Source organism: Heterocephalus glaber, unplaced genomic scaffold, assembly GCF_053883595.1.
Source record: "Heterocephalus glaber isolate CG9 unplaced genomic scaffold, H.glaber_assembly_v1.0 deba00000937, whole genome shotgun sequence".
In the NCBI taxonomy this organism is placed as follows: domain Eukaryota; kingdom Metazoa; phylum Chordata; class Mammalia; order Rodentia; family Bathyergidae; genus Heterocephalus; species Heterocephalus glaber.
This window is the reverse complement of record NW_028258173.1, coordinates 14,055,050-14,076,288: the sequence shown is the minus strand read 5'-3', so window position 1 is coordinate 14,076,288 and position 21,239 is coordinate 14,055,050. Positions and strand designations below refer to the sequence as shown.

Here is a 21,239-nt window from a genome sequence, read left to right as displayed (position 1 = left end):
CTAGGAATCTCCCTTATCAAATAAATTTTATGTGAAAATAAAAGCAATATAACTAATTTGAAGTAATAGGTAACATATAAATGAAATCCTTAACATTGTGCTAGATCTTCAAAGTATGTTCATCAATTTGTTGCTTAGGGCATTTTTTAAATGTCAAGAATCAGAGAGGAATAAAATCCAGAGCATTTCATTTACATACATTTGTATCTTTTTTTTTTCTTCTTTCTGGACACTACAGTCAAAATTGCTCCTTTTATTTATTATTCTTAGAGACTGAAAAAAGGACAGGTAATTTAAAGTGTAGGCAGTAAAATAACTCAGAAAAAGTTGAGTAGACATTGGTAGATGACTTTTTTACTTGAGTTTCGGTGCGTGGGATATGTACCTCAACCGTAAGAAAAGTGTATATTCCTACTATCTCAGTTTGTTTTTCTTTTTTCCCCTGGTTGACATTTTCCTCTGCTTGCTAACTTTCTTACATCTTGGTTGTTTCTGTTGTTTTTTTTAGTGTTGATATATTTTGAAGCCTAAAATCATGATCAGATTTATTAAATGATTAAATTTAAAGCTTTTGATACAACGTAAATCAATGATATAAAATTTTAATTCAATTTTTTACATAATTTGAGCTCTTTTTTGGTTCATGTAGCAGATCTAGATATAAAAGAAGCTTATTATATGTCATCTTCCCATGTGTCTGGGAATAATTGTCATTGTGCACTAAAATGGTAGAAGGGCATTTGAGGGGGATTCAGGGATATGCTCGGTGGAAAAATGCTCTATTTAAGTGCAGTAGAGTGAATTGTATTATTCCAACATGTCAGATTTCTCTCTGCCACTTTATGACAGTTTAATTTCTGACATATTTTAGGGAATCACCTAATTTATTATTTATATATCCTTAAAAATTAATATGTGACAATCCCAAACAGATAACATAATTTTTTGGATAATCAAGTATTTTAGTATATTCAGTATTTTCAATGCATTATAATTTTGGAGAGGGAATTATTTATGATAGATAAATCTGCAAAAGTATTATGCTCATTTTAAAATAATGTGTTCTGTACTTAATATATGGTATGCTAAAATTTTTGTTTATTTGCAGATTTTAGAAAGAAAAAATAACGAAATAGAAGAACTGAAAACTTTATACAAGAAGAAACAAAATGAAACAGAGGAGATTATAAGAAAGCTTGAAAAGAAAGGTGTATTGTTACATGAATCTTTTAATAATGTTTTCATTTTATTTTATAAAATGTAAAATTTAATTTCTGACTTTGAGCTTCCATCAGTAAATGAATTTATGGGAACTTTCATGTGACTATGTGAAATTGTGTGTGTGTGTATGTGTGTGTGTGTGTCTATAGATGTATAGTGGCAATGGCTAGTATTGGGATCAACAGGAAAAACTTAAAAAGTATTCCCCATTTACACATTCATTCAGAAGGAAAAGAAAGCCATCAAGTTTAAAGCTGACTGTGATTATGGATTAAAGCATTGAAACCAATAGATAGTTATGGAAGAGAAAATTATATATATATATATGGGTTTTTTTGAGAAAAGATCTTGTGTAAGATTTTTTAAAGTTTGGTAAAATTGAATTAACTGGTGAGAAGAGTTCTCTATCCTGGGATAGGAATGCTGAAGTTGGTAAGTTGTGGGGTGGATGCTGCAAACCTACGTAGCTAGAGTGGGTAATCTGTACATTAAGGGCTAAATTTGGAAAAGATTAAGATAGCTGGCTTGGGGCAAGATAAAACGTGACCTTAAATTTCAGATTTACAAGTTTGAGCTTCATCATCTAGAAGCTGGTGAGCCAGAAAAATCTTTTTGAGGTGTGAGTTTTAGGGAAAGCATGTCAGTGGTGGGTGTGTAGAACAGAGAGACAGTAGAGGGAGGGAGGAAAGAGGAAGGGGGAGGCAGAGCAAGAGCACGAGTGCATGCAGAAGAGAACATTCCATTCATACATAATGGTAGGAAGTCTGTGGGTCTCGGTTTACTCATTATAATATAATGTCAGAATAAGTATGTAAAGTCCCTTCCAACTCAAAGATGTTATGTTTCTGTACTTTATAATTTTGCACATAAAGTGATAAGGACCCAGAATATCTTAAGTGCTGGCAGTGGTAGTTGTAAGAATGGAACTGAAGAAGAAATTTTGAAGAGCGAATCACAGTTCAGTGAATAATGACCTATAGGCAGTAAGATTAAAGAAGAAAAAGTTTTCATTTAGGTGTTTTTAGAGCTTATTGACTCTTTTCCAGATCACCAAACCTAGATGGGTTTGAGTGAATGGTAATGCCCTGGAAAATTTAGGTTGGCAGTTTATATATACATTAACCAATAAAATAGATACTGTTAGATTAATTTCCAGTCTGAAGTGTTGTTTAAAGTAATTAGAAATTTAAAGTTCTTTCTCCAGATATTATCTGTAACTATAAACATAATTTCCAGGCTTGCTTTCTTAATCTGATTCAAAGCAGGCAATTGAAACATGCCTAAAGTTTAAAAATACCTAAATTTAAAAAGTAATGTTTCTTCAGGCCTTTGAATTATAGCCAGATCTTAATTTAGTGTTGAAATTGTGAAGTAAAATGTGTTGTATGTGCTAAAGGCCAACACTATGTCAACTTGGATTCTCCTCCTCCCTTTATTTGTTACATAGTTGAGATATAAGTGAAAAAAATTTCTAAGGGAATATTTCTGAAAATTCTATCTTAAAGTACATGAATAAAAATGTATTCAGTAAGGTAAGAAAATGTTACATTGAAATAAAAATACAGCTGAATTTATTTTATTATCCAGATGACATGAATGTATTAAACAAATTTTTATTTACATCAGTGCAGTGTAATTTTAGGAAAGAAGATAAAAATTATTTATAATAATTTATAAAATAATTTTTAATTTATATATATATGTATTTCCAGTTTTGGGGATTGAATCTAGGGCCTGGCACATTCTAGGCAAGGAAAAATATTTTATATAATTCAAAACATTTTCAATTTAGTAACATAAACCTTGAAAGTAGTTTTAAAGTAGGAGCGACATATATTGAAGTGATACTTTTATTTATTCATTCAGTAAACATTTCTTTGAGAACTCACCTATATGGCACTGCTATGCCCTGTGGATAACATTTTGAAGTTGAAATCTTTCTTCTCAGTGAAAATAGGTGATAGGCAAGTAGAATGTTATAATAATATAAATGACTCAGTGGAGTAATGTGTTTGGTTTTCATAGAAATAAAGGGTTTTTTTCTGCCTCTACAAAAGGAGGAATAAGGCTAGTGGTTTATAAAAAGGCTAATCCTTGAATTGAGACTCCGAGGATGACTGAGAGTTTTTCAACAAAGGAGGGAATAGGTGATAGGCAATGATATTTAGGCAGTGACATTTTAAAGAACATATCCTCTGGAATCTGCAGATAGGTTGGTGTGTTTACACCGCAGGTTTAAAAAGTGGAAGTGGCAAGAGATAGGGAGAGGGCAGCCCTCACTCTTCCAGGCTTTTGGCTTTTATCTCCTAGGTGATAAGAATGGCAGAATGATGTTCAGCTTGGGAGTAACAAGATTGGATTTGCATTGTTAAAAGGCCTCTGTAAAGCAGTAAAGGATCAGTTAGAGGGGAAGAATGCTTGAAGGGAGCACACTGTTAACATTTTGTAGGGAGAGAGCAAAGACAGTTCAACCACAGCAGTCTTAGAAATGGAGAAAAAGGGCAAAGAATAAAATAAAAGATAGTTTAGAAGAGTGAATTGAGAAGACTTGGTGAAAAATTGAATTATCTATTAACCACTATACTGTGTTTTATATTGTGACACTCTTATATGTTTTCTAGAATTGGTTTAACTGTGTTTTCATCATTTTTGACAGTTCAGACCCTTGTACGTGACTGTCAAATTATCAGAGAGACTAAAGAAAACCAGATTGCAGAGCTAAAAAAGATATGTGAACAAAGTACAGAATCTCTGAATAATGATTGGGAAAAGAAGGTAAGCTACCTAGTATTGTAATAAAAAATATAAAAGTATAGGCTTCAAATTAATATATTTAACTATAACAATGGACTTTATAGAATATACAAAAATTATAAGGAAAGAAAATAAAAATAATTAAAAATTCTGGACAAATTGGAAATAGGTACTGTTTACGTTTTGTTATACTTTCTTCTAGAAGTCTGGTCTATAAAATAGTTTTCATTTAAACATACATTTGACTTAATTCTTTTTTTTTTACTTAATTCTTATATTTAATGTTCTGAATTTTCTGTCATAGTCAATATATTTTAAGCAAAATCTGTAGGGAAATAGTTGTTTTAATTTGGACTTAGACCATTTCTTTCCTGAACTTCTGGACAGAATAACATAATCCAGACTAGAATTTATCATACAAGCTTGTATGTTATGTGAACAAGATCACTAGTGGATGGATCATACTTACATGCATATGAGAAATTGGTCCCCTGGGCCTGTTAAGGCACTTATTCTTCAATATAAGATGTAATACTTGTTTAACGTGTACATTTCAGATAAAACACAAATGAAACATATCAGGAATTTTGGAGACCACTTACAAACAGTCAAAATTGCATATGTTAAATTTATGAAACCCATGGATCTTCTGTATGGCTATTATTGAGCCATTCCCACTGTTCCTGTTCAGCTAGAAACTAGAATAAAAGTTCATGAGACTTTCGCCAGTGCTTTTATCATAATTATTGCCTACATTCTGGCTCTAGGTCCTATAATTTCTCAGTCTTGTCTGTTTCTCCAGTGTCTTCCTGGACTGCCTATGTCATGTTCTTTTCTCTCTTCCCTGTTCATGGATAGGGAGTACAATACATCATATAGATTATTTTGGACTCTTGTTCTTCCCACCTAATCAATGTTGTATTCAGCAAATAGGAGTTAGAATTCCATTCCCATTAAGATAAATAAAGGAATGTCCACAGGCTGAGAGATTTTCAGCCCCTCTCAGAAGCAGTCCACTGAACCATGTCTGGGCCTCCTGTGTTTGCCTTTGTCTTTTTTTTTTTTTTGGTACGGGAGTTGAACTCAGGACCTTGCACTTGCAAGGCAGGCGGCAGAACCACTGGGCTAAATCCCCAGCCCACCTTTGTCTTCTTTAGCTTAGTTGACACAGGTATTTTAAAAGGTTCATCTTTTATACAGGGTATAATAGTCTTTATCAATAAATACCTGTGTACATGATACACGTAACATGCAGTTCTTCTTAGGTGTCCTACTCATTCTCTGATCTATAAATATGATCTATGTATCATTGTATATATAATGGAGTGGCTAAAAGTACTTTCTTTCTTTTTTTTTTTTGGTACCAGGGATTGAACTTGGGTCCTTGGGCTTGCACAGCAGATGGCGAAACCACTGAGCTAAATCCCCAGCCCCTAAAAGTACTTTCTTAATGAAGGCTTGAGTAGGAAAAAAGCATTTTTAACAATATTGTACAAAATAAACATTATGCAAATAAGATAAATAATATAGATAATGAAATAAGATTCCTAATCAGTAATATTATACAGCCAGGGCTGCTGCTGCTCCCGCCACCACCCTTTACTGGCATGATGGAATGAAAGGATGCATGTCACCAGTCCCCAGCCTGCCTCCCACTCCCTTCCCTGTCCGATTCTCCCACCCCTGGTTTATTTTCATTGTGTGGATTATTTTTAAACCATTTATACTGTTTATGTGCAGGGTTTTTAAGAAGAAACAGCACAGTGCAATGAACAAATCCTTTTGGGGTGTTTGAGAAGCAAGGGAGGGAGAACATGGAGAACAGTCCTTTCAACAATAGCAAAATATTGAATGTGCAAAATCCTGTATTATTTATGAAATATGTATAAAAAGCAGTGTACCCTATGGAATAATAAATTCTTCTTCAATTAAAAAATAATATTATAAATATTCATATATTTCTAATTTCACACTAATATTTGTCTAATTGAGGTATTGAATTGTCTGTCTGACTTATTTACCATTTTTATCTGAGACAGATAATTCTTTTTAATATTTGCTTATCCATTAAAATTTCAATTCAAGAAAGCAAAAAAAATTAATTTTTTAAAAAACAAGTATTGGCAGTACTAGGGATTGAACCCAGAGGCTTCTCACTGAGCTGCATCCCTAGCCCTTAAATTCTTTTTTTAATTTTTGAGGTAGATTCTAAGTCACTAAATTTCCCAAGCTGAGCTGAAACATGTGATCCTTCTGTCTTAGCCTCCTACACTGCTGCGATTGCAGGTGTGCACCACCAAACTCAGCAACTAAATGTTTACTTCTGGATTTTACATTTTTTGTTATTCAGGTTTTATATTTGTTGATATATATATATATATATATATAATATTTTTTCTGAATTGCAAAAGTCTTTTCATAGTAGTGAAAGAGTGTTTATTTCATGGTGTAGCTCCACAATGCTGTAGCAGAAATGGAAAAAGAAAAATTTGAGCTTCAAAAGAGACACACTGAAAATATTCAAGAATTACTTGAGGATACAAATGTACGACTAAATAAAATGGAGGGTGAATACATGGCACAAACACAGTCCACAGTAAGTCTTTTTAGAAACTGTTTTCTTAATTTCCATGTCTTCATGCTTCACTTATGCTTACTCTGTATATATGTTCCTGAATTTTACAAATCTTACTTTTCCTGCTTTATATGGGTTTACATGTGACATGGACAATTCCTTGAAGTTTACTAAGGAATTTGCTCTGGGTTGTTTGAATCCACTTTTTAAAAAAATATTCTGGGCTGGGGATTTAGCTCAGTGGTTTCACTGCCTGCTGTGCAAGCGCAAGGACCCAAGTTCGATTCCCAGTACCAAAAAAAAAAATTCCTAGAATCCTTTATGAATTTTTTGTCTTTTTTTTTCTCATTGACTTTTAGTTCAGAGACACTTTCTTTTTTGAAAAAAAACTTTTTAACTGAAGACTTTATTTTTTTCTGAAAATATTTATTGTATGAAGGAAGTCAAAAAGGAAGATGAGAGTAGCGTGATCATTCTGACAAATCTCCTTGGTAGATTATCTTGACTGAGGGACCATGCACACATCACTTGGGTAAACTCCAGAAATTCCCTTACTGAAAAGATACAGAAGGTGGTTCCCACAGCCAGGCTACACAGCACAGGGGCCATAGACTTTCTCCAGAGTGAGGGAGGATCCCCCCAGAGAGCCTCTTCATTGAGCACATTGTATCAGAGTATAGATCAGAGCCCATGAATGTCTTCAGCCTTGTAGAAGCTCACCTCTTTCTAAGATCCTTAAGACTGGAGGAGGAGTTCTACAGGTAGACTAATCTGAATGGATCAGGGCTTCTCACATACAAGGCAGGTGCACCTCATCAATCTTGTTACTGATATATAATAGGACATCATATAATAGTTCAGTGTTTTACCCCAGGCATGAACCCAGTCCTCACCATTCTCAGCCTCCTAGGCCACCTGGTTTGGTCTGAGAATTTTCCTTGAGTTTAAGGCTGTGGAATTTCAAAAAGAATTAGCCAGGAATATTGTACATATGTCTTAGAGTCAGTTAACTGGGACCCTTAGACTAGAACCAAAGCCTGCCTCATAGGGTAAAATAAATGGATAGAAATTGAACTTTAGTGTCAGATGTAGGGAACAGGGAAAGGGGAGGGGATGTTACTAGAACCTCTGCAGTAAGTCCTAGTCTCCTGCAAGCCATGGCAGCACAAGGCGAATTAACTTATTATACAAGAAAGGTAGGAAAATGAGACTTGAAGAAGCTGAGCTTTGTGTCTGATCAGTGCTGCTCTGGGCGGCAAAGACGAAAGCCCCCAGCTTACCACACCTTTTTGTTCAGTACATCAGGAGAAACAGATGTAACAAATGATTTGCAGAGAGTTCAGTACATTGGGATAAACGAAGTGTAACAATCCCAGAACAATGAGGAACTGAGTAAGATGAAGATTTTGTTCCTCCCAGGATGTCTGCACCTGGTGTAATCTTGTCCTGGAGAATCACAGCATCACCAGATCATTGAGGTCTCAGTTGTGACCAGGTGGCCAAAATGGAATTATGTCTCAAAATGCCATAGCTGGCCTATAGGCAGGAGAAGTAGGCCTAATAAAATGATTTTTCCCTAAAATTATGTAGCACTGCTCCCCACAGTCGGACAGTCTTGAATTCAAATCTCAAATCTTCAGTGGCTTGGGGGTCACATTAATTCTTCAGATGTTAATTTTTCTCATCTGTGATAGGCTAACAGTAGTACAATGTAATATAAATGTTAGAAATATTAAGAAAATTAATGTGCATAAAGCTACATAATAAATATACAGTATAATTATTAATATTATCTTTGAAAATGCAACATGCAAGAATAAGAGATATTAATAGTGTTAAAAGGTAATTGACATTTTCTTATGAATTATGGTATGTTTAATATTATTTATAATATAAACAACATTAAGTATAAGCACAAGCTTATTTATAATGTATGCAATTATTGCTGACTCTTCATAATAGTTTTCTGCAAGTATCTAGATATTTTGGACTGTGGGTTCATGTCCCTTAGGCTTATCACTTACTATGTGTACTGGGAAAAGCTGGAAGATCAGGCCCGTATATTAGTCAATTAGAGTTTGTTTAAGTAGTAACAAAGGTGAGTCTCCGAGGAGAGACTACTGAAAAGCTCAGGACCACTGTTGAACTTGCACTAGCAACTTCCCATTTGTGATAGGCCAGGCCTCACCAATCCTAAGGGAATGTAACTTTAAAGACAGTGTCCTTAGATTGTAGTGCAACAGCTAGTAAGGTTTAGAGGGAGAGATGATCTTTTTTCGTTGTTTTTTTTTTTTTGGTACCGGGGATCGAACTAGGGTTCTTGTGCTTGCACAGCAGGGGGCGAAACCACTGAGCTAAATCTCCTGGCCTAGAGATGATCTTTTGATAAAGGAAGTTCTTATTTTAGGCAAATTTATCAATCTTTTACAATTAGTGCTTTTTGTTTCTTGTTAAACAAGCCTCTTCCAAGTACAAGAAGGTTCAGTTATGTCTTTCTAAAGTCTTAAAGTTTTGCTTTTACATTGGGGCTCTACTGACTTTAGCATCATTTTTTGTAAATAGCATAAATATGGGTCTAATTTCATTATTTTTTATATGGATGATCATTTTTTTTCCAGTTTTATTTTTGAGTATTTCTTCCCTTCTTTGTTGATCTGTCACTGTCATTGTTTGATATATCAAACTTCCATATAAATGAAGGACTCCATTCTAGTTGGTTGACTAATTTCTCTGGCTCTGCTAGTGTTATTCTGTCATCATCTTTATAACTCATAATAACTCTTGATGTCTGATTGGGAGGTCTTCCTTGTCCATCAGAATAGCTTTGACTACTCTGACTCCTTTCCTATGACATAAACATTTAGAATCAGTTTGCCATCTTAATAAAGAAACAGAACTCTGAGAATATCTTTGTTTAGAGAATTTTATATATATTCCTATCTCATACTTTTGTTTTATTTATTTATTTTTTTGGTCCCGGAGATTGAACTTGGGTCCTTGCTCTTGCATAGCAGGCGGCGAAAGCACTGAGCTAAATCGCCGGCTCATACTTTTGTTTTATAAAGATTTTATAATTTTCCTATATAAAAGATTGAAGAATAAATGTCTTAGATTATAAATTTTGTTTAGTAAAAATATTTTACTTTACATAAATTGTTTAATAATAGTAGCAATACTGTTTTTTTTTTTCTTGGTACCGGGATCGAACTCAGCCTTGCACTTGCAAGGCAGGTGGCGGAACTACTGAGCTAAATCTGTGGCCCAGGAATACTGGTTTTAAAACTAGATTTTATTATTGCAAAAAATATATGTGCTCATTATTGAAAATTTAAAAGAGATTTGGCAAAAAGAAAAAAGTTAATATCTACATAATAAAATTACTATGTTGGTTAAAGTGTATGCCATAACAACTATAAACGAAGAGTTTTAGAACAACAAAAATTTATTATCTCAACTGTTTGAAGACTAGAAGTACAAAATCAAGGTGTCAGCAGGAACTTTCTTTCTTCTCTGTAGTGCTAGAAGAGGCTCCTCCTTTACCTCTTCCTGAATACCGTGGTGGTAGGCAATCCTTGATGTTCCTTGGGTTCTAGCTGCAGGACTTCTAGTCTCTGCCTCTTATGTCACTTCGTGTTCTACTGCAGTGTCTTCACATGACCTTCTAGGAAGAGCAGTCATTGGATTTAGGACTCATCCTAGTCCAGTGTGACCTCATGTTAATTTGATTATATCTGTAAATATCCTGTTTCTATCCAACAAAGGTCATATTTGCAAATACTGGCAATTGGGCTTAAGTATGTCTTCCAGGGGGACAAAATTCAACTCACAACAATAGGTAAGAAATGTTATTTTGTTTTAATTATGTTACTTTTAAAAGTGAAAATATTCCCTGACATGCTGGTAACCAAAGCTGTGGTATACAGAGAAACAGATCCATCCCCAGAAAAGACAAACAAGAAGCCACAGGAATCCTGACCTCTGTGAAGAGATGCTGGCATGTCTGGTCCAACCCAAGCCAGAGAACCATTAAAAAGGGACCTTCATTCTAGATTCTCTAATGCCAACACTGATGTCCCAGCTGCAACGTACTGTCATTCATGAGAGACTGGGAAAGGAAAAGCATATATACGTAGATATATAGAGATAAAGATATATACAGGAAACACCATGTTCTGCACTGCTGCTGGGTCTGGCAGAGCAGTTGGTCAACAGCAACAAGCAACATCTGCAACAACCTACATTTCCTTTGGAGAAAATCGAAGAATTGGTGGGACTTTTCAGGAAAAAAAATGATAACGACCATAATCCCTTGTTCCTCCCTTTGCCCTGCCAAACCATAAAAGTAAGCCAGACCACGATGATTGTAGAAGCACCATTCAGTCCTGGTTGCACACGGTCCAGTTAGTGGAAGAGCCTTCCATTTGCTCTTCTCCAGCATCTGTTGCCCATTTGAATGCAAAGGAAAACAGTGGTGCACCCAAGCAAGAGAAGTCGCAGCAGCAAGGCATGCACAGTCAACCGTTTTCTGAGAAAGAAAGAAAAAAAATCTCCCACTTGGAAAGGAGGAGGAGGAACACTGGATTATTATTTTCTGGGTCTTGACACTGGGCTGCAAAATCCATCTTCTTTTCTTCCACCCTCCCTCACCCTCAAATCTCACGTCTTGTCATTTTCTGTCTCAGCACCCTCCCCTGTCCACACCTCTCCCCCCTGTCCACACCTCTCCCCCTTTGTGTCTTGGTTCTCCTGAGGGCCACTGCAGATGACTATTTGAACTGAGAAAAAGAAAAGAAAGCAGGAACAGAAAATAAAGCCACAGGAAGGGAAGTAGACATTGTATGTTTCTGGTTTCTCATAATGAAGGTGCAGCTTATAGGAGATGTGTATGGATGTGCTTTTAAGTTATGTATATTGCATATAACAGGAAACAAACATTACACAGTGCTGGTAAGTATGAAGCTGACATTTAAAAATTATTTAAAAAGTGAAAATATTGAAAATTAAATAATGAGAATTAGAAGAAAGGCTTAATATGCACATTTTTAGATTCTTGAAAATTACCATGTTTTCTATATTGTTATAGATGTCTTTGCTCAGAGTCCAATTTGGGATCTGTCTTTAGCAGTTAATCAAACCATTATGCCATATATTTTTTTTTGTTTACATTTAAAAACTTCACATGTGATTATGAGTAACAATGTTTAATGACTATGAAATATACTATAACATACAAACATTAACCTATATTTTATTTAAAAAAGAAAATTAGGCATATGGCATTGCTTTACATTTTAAAAAATCTTTTTAACCTTTGCTTAATAGAAAGCAGTTCGATTCTCCTATCTGGTGTTTCATTTATCCTATTGTGATATCACATGTCATGTAATCTCTTGAAAACTCTACTCCTTGCTAATGAAAAAGGCAAATAATGTTTTAATACTATTGTAAAAATAATTTTGACCTCATGGATCCACTAAGAGTACTGGAGAATTTCAGGAGTTTGTTGACTAAACTTTGAGAACTGCTGCTCTTAGCCATTGGTTTTCACAGTTTTTACAGTGACTCCTAGTAAGAAATAAATTTTATAAATCATGCCCAAAACATTCATAAGCAAATGTGTAAGTGCATAACTACCAGCATATTTATAACTCAACAAATTTTACTTTTACTATTGGTCATTCACTCTGACGTACTCTACTATTATTTTCTTCAATTTCATTAAAAAATTTCCAGCTTTTGATTTACACCTTAATTTCATATTGAGACTTACAGTTCAAAAATTATTGCTTTACAGTATACATATATATTTCAGAATGTAATTTTTATGTCTGCTATAGTTCCCAAAGTACTTATTCTAACGTATCCTCCCATTCAACAAAATAGAAGTCATCTCTCCATACCCTTGCCACCAGTTGGAATTATCACACTTTTAAATTTTTTTCTAATTTGAAAAATGTCATGTTTTAATTTACATTACCTTGAGGGGTGGTTTATATATTTCTTAGCATTTTAAATTGCTTTATCCCCTTTACTCATTTTACAATTCAGTAATTTATCTTTTTCCTCGTTTTAGAGGGTTGTTTAATATATTTAGGATACAAATCAATTTTCAGATGTTTTCTTTCATTTTTTGTGGAAAAATATAGGTAACATGAAATTTACCGTTTTAAACTTTTTATATGTATAGTTCAGTAGCATTAAATACGTTTACATTGTTATGCCACCATCACAACCAGCTGAAACTTCATACTTATTAAAAATAACTCTTCAATTTATTCCCTTCATCTGACCTCTGGCACCCATCCTTCTACTTTTTATCTCTATGAATTTGACTACTCTAGGTATCATGTAAGTGGAATCATACACTATTTGTCTTTTAGTGACTAGTTTATTTCACTTAGCATGTCTTCACAGTTTTTCCATGTTGTAGCATGTGTGAAAACTTCTTTTGTTTTAAGGCTGTGTAATTGTTCATTAATTTCATTGTGTGTGTGTGTGTGTATATATATATATGCCACATTATGTCCGTTCACTCATCTGTCAGATATGTGTGTTGTTCCCACATTTTGGCTATTGTGAATAGCCAAAATAAAAATAGCTGTGTGTGTACAAAAATCTCTTTGATATTCAGAGCCAGGATAAAACCTAAATTTAAATCTTAAATACATTTTCATCATCCCAACATGCTAAATTTTTACATCTTAAAATATCAAATAATGTTAAAGTTGAAATACATTAATTGCTTAAAATTTTTACTCCACTGGTATATTTTATTAATTAAATAATATTGGGAGAAATGTCTTTCACAGTAATATTTTTTAATTTTTGTAAGTTTGCTATAGAAAGAAAAGTTACAGTTTGGAACCAGTAGGTCACTGTCAGAGAAACTTCATTCCATTTTTAATGAAAGTTGAATTTAAAATTAGCATACATACTTTGTCATAGGTAATAATAGTAAATAGAGAGAAAAATGGACAGAGTCTGTCAGCAGGAATGAATTTAGGAATCATCAATACTAGACAGGTCATGCTGAGCAGCTCCCGATTTAATAATTAAAGAAGGTAGAGTTCAAGGCATGGCTTAAGATGAAAGATGAGACTGTCACTGAGAATTAGTTTCTCTGTTTTGTTGTTCTTTCAGGCTTTTTTTCTTTTCTTTTTGAGTCTTCTTTTGTTTTATTGTTAGTTATTGCAAGAAGACACTTGTGTAGCTTAGTCATTTTATATCTTTTGGTATTGGCAGGAATTTTTTGATGTGAGAGATAACTATTAAACAATGGATTTTAAAAACAAATATTAGAGGTTATAAATGTCAAAATTATAGCAAAATTATTAGATACTTTGGGAGGTGAAGACTGTAAAATACTAGGGCCTTATTGATGTCAGGGTTTGACACATTGATAATACCTTGTTGGCTTCATTGAGATTTTAGGCTTTACTAGTAGTGTACTTAACATTTTTTGTCCCAAGGGTCTTGCTAAGAATCTGGTGAATTTTGCAGTCTTTCTCAGTATAGTCAGTTTAAGACAGTAGGACGGTTTAAGAAAAATATATAAAATTACAAAGAAAAATGATATTGAGTTATAGTTGCCAAAATATTAACAAATCAAAATTGTGTTATACTAATACATGTTTCTCAAAGCAAGAAATGTAAAGATCTGGCAGAGATCTGGAGGTAATTTGTTTTTATTAGTGCATGTTTTCTGGTAATTTTTGAATTATAACGAGGGTAAATAGTTGTACTTATCTAATAGGGTAATGAATTATAAAAACATCCATGATTTCTGTTAGTCACTGGTATTTCTAATACTACCTAGATTTAATATCTACATGCAGAATTGAAGGTGTTGTAGTTTAGGTCTAGAATGTTATGCAAAAGACTCGTGTTCAGAGTTGGGGCTTTTGGAAGGTGATTGGATCGTGGGGGTGAAATACTCGGGCTTATTCCATTGAGGAGTTCAGAGCTGAAGGTGCTACTAGGTGGAATCTGGTTGGATGAGGGAGCTCACCTGGAAGGGTATATCCTCCCTCAACCTTCCATTTTCTTTTACTCTCTGGCCTCCAGGATGTGAGCAGCTTCCCTCAGCCAGATTCTCCCACCACATCCTTCCTGCTTTGGAATAATCTATGTACTAAATCCTATAAAAATACAACCCAGGGCCAGGGATTTAGCTCAGTGGTTTCGCCGCCTGCTGTGCAAGCGCAAGGCGAAAGTTTGATCCCCAGTATCAAAAAAAAAAAAATATATATATATATATGACCCAAAGTAAACCTTTCCTCCTCTAAGTTGTGGGTGTTGTGTATTTTGTCCCAGAAACAAAAAAGTAACTTAAGACAGAAGACAAATGGTAAATCTCAGGGTAGTGAAAAGAAAGATGAGCTCCTCACTCCCATTTAAATTTATACACACTGTGAACTCTACGCATGAACTTGTATGGATGGTTAATAACATGCATTTAAAGAGTATCAAAAGCCTTAGACATCTGGCATATTTAGACTTAACAGTTGTTAGTAGTGACCCATGATAATTCATAGAGCAGTTCACCTACTGATGTAGGTAGAACTTTATTTTAAAATCGCTACTAGGATTTCTTCTAAATTTGCAGTGATTATTAAGAATTCCAAAATAATATCAGGTTATATTCTGAATAAATTTTCTTTTAAAAATAGTTTATTCTTTCTATAAATTTCAGATTTACAGAAAGTTTAGGCTAAGGATTTAGCTTAGTGGCTCCAAGCCTGCCTTGGAAGTGCAAGGTCCTGAGTTTGAACCCTGGTACTGGAGGGGAAAAAATATAAAATTAAAGATATAGTGCAGAGTTTCTATATACTCTGTATGCAGTTTTTCTAATATTAACATCTTACACTATTTGGGTATACATGTTGCAATAAATGAATCAATGGTGATGCATTACTATTAGCCATAGCTTATAGTTTATTCAGATTTCCTTAGTTTTTGCTTTATATTCTTTTTTCTTTTCCAGGATTTTATCTATAATCCCATATTAAATGTAGTTTCAGTATAACCTTATACTCTTCTTGGCTGTGATAGTTTCTCAGATTTGCTTGTTTTTCATGATCTTGACTGTTTTGAGGAGTGGTGATGTCACAGTTACTTTTTTTGTTGTTGTTGCTGAGATAAGGCATCTGACACCCAAAGTTAAAGGGGAAAGGTTTATTTGGCTGACAATTTGTAGTGTTTTCAGTCCATAGTTGGTTGGCTCCAAGGCAATGTGGCATGGAAGAGGGGTATTTCAGAGAAGAATCAGTCCATGGCAGGCAGAAGACAGCAAAGTAGCAAGGAAACAGCAAGTGACGATAGCAGCCCTCTTTCTGTCCCTTGTATTCTGTCCAGGCTGTATGTACTTAGGGCAGGTAGCACTCACACTCAGGGTGGCCTTCCCATTATCCACACTCACAACTATGCCAAGCCAATCAGTAGACTAATTTAGTAATCACACACCCTTGATCTCAGCATCATACACTTAATCCTAGCTTCGAACACTTTAGATCCAGCCACGTCTGAAAAGCCCCATGTGTGACAGCACGAGGATTTGGGAGAACATCTAGACACAAGCCATAACATGTGGTCAGACACATTGTAAAATGCTTCTCTACTAGAATTTGACTGATGTTTTCTCATGATCAGACTCGAGTTACGGGTTTAAAGGGGAAAGATCACAGAGGCAAAATGCTATTTATCATCATATTTTATTGAGTATGTACTGTTAACTTATCACTATCCATATTAACCTTGATCACCCAACTGAGGTAGTGGTTGTTTGGTTTTTCTAGTGCTATACTCAGATACCCCTTTTTCCGTACTGTACTTCTTGGAGGGAAGTTATTCTTTATAGTCATGTGGAGAGTTAAGTTTTATGTTCTTGAGGCTAGAGTATCTATACAAATTATTTGGAATTTTTCTTAATGTGAGATTTGTTTCTTCTTTCCCATTTACTAATTTAGTCATTTACCTATACTAGTATGAATTTATAAATGTTTATTCTTTGTTTTATAATCCAGTACTACATTGTTTTGTGTCTCAAATTGTTCAGCTTTGACCAGTTGGACCCCTCTATTTGATTTCAGTATTCCTTTGACAAAACCAGTTGTTATGTATTAGAACTGAAATGGTGTTGAAAACTATGATTTGTATACTAGGTATGATTGTTGGTGCTCTGGGGGCTTGCTTCTTTTGTGCTTTCTCAACTGACTGAACAAGGAAATAGATGTGTATATTACTAACCTTGATTGATGTCTATGATTCTAATCCATTACCACATGGATTATTCTAATCTCTTCCTTTTGCTTATCTGTAAATTCTTAGCCCAACAGCGAGAAACTTGGTTTTTATCATCTGCTATCCATTTACTTAATCATTCAGTTCTAGTATACATGTATAGGAGTATAAGAGTTGTTAATCCATGTCCCTCTGAAACCAATTTTATCAATGAGAGTGCTTTAATTGTGTGCAGTTCTTTTGCCTTTGGTCTTGCAAATTCCACTCATTTCAAAGTTGAGTGAGTTATCATCTTCTTCCCCATCCTTTGATGAAATAATTTCATGCATTTACAATATAATTATATTCTCTCCCATAGTCTAAATTTCTTCTGCAGATCCTCCAAACTCCCAAGTGATTTTTAAAAATTTTTATAGAATAGGGTCTAAGTTTTTCTTTAAGATTCTGTGAGTTTCAGCAAATGTGTCTTGTCATGTATCCACCATTCTGGTTTCACTGTCTTAAGAATTGTCTATGTTTGGCTATATTCATAGGTTATTCTCTCAAATCCCAAGCAATCAGCAGTTTTTTACTGTCTCTGTTGTTTTGCCTTTTTCTACAATGTTATATAATTGCAGTCATATTATAGTGGTATCTTAGTTCACAGACCCTTTTGTGTTAGTTACTTTTCTCATTGCTGAGACAAAATACCCAATACTCAAAGTTAAATGAGGAAAAGTTTATTTGGCTTACAGTTCACAGAGGTTTCAGTCCATAATTGGCTGGCTCCAAGGCAGGGTGGCTTGGCAGAGGAAAAACAGTGTATGGCAGCCAGAAGGTAGCCAAGTAGTAAGGGGACCTTAACAGTGTCTTTCTGCCTCTTTTATTTTATCTAAAATACTAGGATTAGGGTGGTGCCAAAGCAATCAATGTACTCATTTAGTAATCACATGCCCTTAATCCCAGCATCACACACTCCAGATTCAGCCACCTATGACCACATGAGGCTTTCGTGGAGTATCTAGACCCAAATCATAACAGCTTTTATTTGGAAACAATTTGGTTTGCAAACAGAAGGATTTGGCAAAATTTTGTTTTTGTTTGCAAAGCAAAACACAGGAGACAAACATGACCATGGCCGTCTTTCCCACACAAACACGAATGTAGCATCTTTTCCAAAACTGTAGAACAAATTAAGTTTGTGATGTATGTATATCCTTTTCAGACTTTAAGATTTCTGCATATATTTTTGTTAATTTATTAACATGTTTCTTTTTATCACTGAATAGTATTCAATAGAATGTATGTGCCACAGTTCATTTAATCCATTGACTTGTTGAAGGATATTTTGGGATCCTAGTTTGTAGAAATTATGATTGAAGCTGTTAGAAATGTTCACTTGCAGGTTTTTGTGTGGGCATAATTTTGATAGTTGAGTAAAGGAGCTTGACTGTACAGTAAGAATTAGTTTAGCTTTGAAAGAAACTGCCAGAATGTCTTCCAAAATAAGTCTATCGTTTTTGTTTTCCACCAGCAGTGAATGATAGTTCCAGTTGCTCTGTATCCTTATCAGCATTTGATGTACTCAGTTTGTCTTAGTGATTCTAGTACATGTATAGTGGTGGATCCTTTGTTGTTTGTTTCTGGGGCTTGAACCCTGAACCTTTGCACTAAACTATATTCTGACCCCTTTTTATTTTCTATTTTGAGACAGCGTCTCACTAAGTTTGTCCAGGCTGGGGTCAAACTTGTGATCCTCTTGGTTAGCTTCTCAGAGTCTTGGGATTATTCCTGGCTTCAAATTTGTTTTCAAGGGCAATTTCATAATGCCATGTTATATATATTTTTTATATGTTTTTTGCCATCTTTGTATCTTTTTTGGTGAGGTATCTGTCTCAATATTTTTTCCATTTCTTTGTTTAATTTTTTTTCTCATTGCTGAGTTTTAAGTGTTCTTTGTGTATTTTAGATATAAGCCCTTTATGAGAAATATATTTGAAAAATTATTCTTACAGTGTTTAGCCTGTCTTTTCCTTTGCCTTAACACTGTCTTTCATAGAACAGAAGCCATTTAACAAGTCTCACGTAACAATTTTTTCTTTAAAGAATTGTGCTTTTGCTGCTCTATCTAAAAATTTATCATCAAATCATAGGTAGTATAAATTTTTCCCAGGTTTTATCTAGAAACTTATTTTTGTAGGGTTTCATTTTATATATAACTGATGGCCATTTTAAGTTAATTTTTGTGAAAGGTGTAAGATTTATATTTAGATTCATTTTTGGGGACATGAACTTTCACTTGTTCTAGAGTCATTTATTTGAAAATACAATTTTTCCCTCCATTGAATTGCCTTTACTCCTTTGTTGAGGTCTGTTGTCTGTATTTGTTGGGTTTATTTCTGGATTCTCTATTTTGTTCTATTGATGTATACATTTATTCTTTCTCCAATATCAGTCTGCTGTGATTGCCCTAGCTGTGTATAGGTCTTGAAATTGACTACTGTCAAGTCTTTCAGCTTTGTCTTTTGTTGGCTGTTTTACTAGCTTTTATTTTTCCATAATTATTATTCTAAGCTTTAGAATTAGTTTGATACCTATGGATAGCTTGCTGAAATTTTGATTGGAAATTTATTGAATCTATAGATCAAATTTGGAAGAATTTGCATATTAACAATATTGAATTTTCTTATCTGTGATCATGCAATAGCTCTTTACAGGGATATCTTTTTTTTTTTTTTTTTTTTCGGTACCAGGGATCAAACTCAGGTCCTTGCACTTGCGAGGCAGGTGCCAGAACCACTGAGCTAAATCCCTGGCCCTACAGGGATATCTTCATTTTATTGTACTTTAATGTATTACACTCCACAGATGTTATGTTTTTTACCTATTGAAGTTTTGTGGCAACCATGTAATGAATATGTCTATTGCCACTAAATATATTCCCCTCCCCCCAGTACCAAGGATCAAACTCAGGACCTTGCATTTGTGAGGCAGGTATAGTGCCACTGAGCTAAATCCCTGGCTGGACATTTTTTTTCCACTATTTTTTTTTAACAGCACATGCTGACTTTGTGTCCTGGTGTCACATTTTGCTAATTCTCACAGTGTCTCAAACTTTTTTTTTATTGTTATTAGATCTACTATGATGACCTGTGATCAGTGGTCTTTGATATTTCTGTTGTTTGTTTTGGGGCACCATGAACTATGCCCATGAAAGACTGTATCCTCTCTTCCTTTCCTCAGGCCTCTCTATTCCCTGAGATACAACAATACTGGTTATGAAGTATGAGGGTGTAACTCATTGTTTTGATAATGCAATTCCCTAATGGTTAATGATACTGACTATCTAACTTATATTATTAACTTACTGTGTTTTCTATGGAGAAATATCTGTTTAAGAAAGGAGTATATTGCTTAGTAATAGAGCACTTGCCAACCATGTGCAAGGCTATGGGTTGGATCCCCAGCACAGAAAGAAGAAGAAATATCTGTTTAAGTCCTTTCATTTATTTGTATTGGGCATTGAACACAGGGCCTCATGCATGCTAGGCAAGCGTGATACCACTGAGTCATATCCCCAGCCTTCTTTTGCTCATTTTTTTTTTTTGGTACCGAGGATTGAACATGGGACCTTGCACTTGTGGGGTAGGTGGCAGAACCACTGAGCTAAATCCCTGGCCCCATTTGCCCATTTTTGAATCAGCTTGTTGTGTTGATTTTGTTGAGTGTTAAGATATATATATCCTGGATATTAGTCCCTTATTAAATACATATGTGTGCTTTGCAAATACTTTTTACTATTTTGTGGTTTGTCTTTTGATGCACAATATTTGCAATTTTCATGCAATCTAATTTATTTTTTCTTGTCTGCCAGAGCTTTAGTGTCATATATAATAAATCATTGCTAAATCCAATGTGAAAGTTTTTTTTCCTCTGTTTTCTTGTGATAGTTTTATGTCTTTGAAACATTTTGAGCTAATTCTTGTGTACGCTGTTCGGCAAGTATAGCCGAAATATACAAAATGCATTGTGCTGTAATGTAATTTAAATTACTAAGATTTAAACTTAATTATTTTGCTTTAATCCATTTCTATTCATTTATTTTAAAATTTTAGTTCATTAGTACATGAGTATAGTACATAATGTTTACATCCCTTGTGGGAAGTTGATACATGTATATAACACATCTTAATTCATTTTTTCGTCCCCTTTCCCTTGTTTAACTCTTCCCTTCACCTATCCCTTGATCCTCTCCTTTTTTTGTACATGTTTGCAGGTTTGTAGTACATAACATTTACATTCCTTGTATAGAGTTGATATATACACATAACACATCTGAATTTCCTTGTTTTCTTCTCTTTTGTCTTCCCTTTCTCCCCTATTCTTTACTGTCCTACTCCTTTGAGAATGATGTGTCTCCCAACTTTTATTATCTTTCATTTGGCTCTCTGTTATTACTCTGAATTTCTCA

At 34.3% G+C, this 21,239-nt stretch overlaps 1 protein-coding gene across 12 annotated transcripts in view; it reads left to right on the top strand.

Annotated features, from left to right (window-relative positions):
• Cep112 (centrosomal protein 112) overlaps nucleotides 1–21,239 on the top strand; it is a 655,204-nt gene that overhangs the window by 124,714 nt on the left and 509,251 nt on the right. For all 12 annotated transcript variants that reach the window (XR_015450293.1, XR_015450294.1, XM_087208582.1 and 9 more), the window contains 3 exons: nucleotides 1,109–1,208; nucleotides 3,878–3,996; nucleotides 6,428–6,571. Coding sequence is in view for 10 of the 12 variants with exons in the window: in XM_087208582.1 (XP_087064708.1) it covers nucleotides 1,109–1,208; nucleotides 3,878–3,996; nucleotides 6,428–6,571 (363 nt within the window). In the remaining 2 variants the exon portion in view is untranslated. The remainder of the gene's footprint in view (nucleotides 1–1,108; nucleotides 1,209–3,877; nucleotides 3,997–6,427; nucleotides 6,572–21,239) is intronic.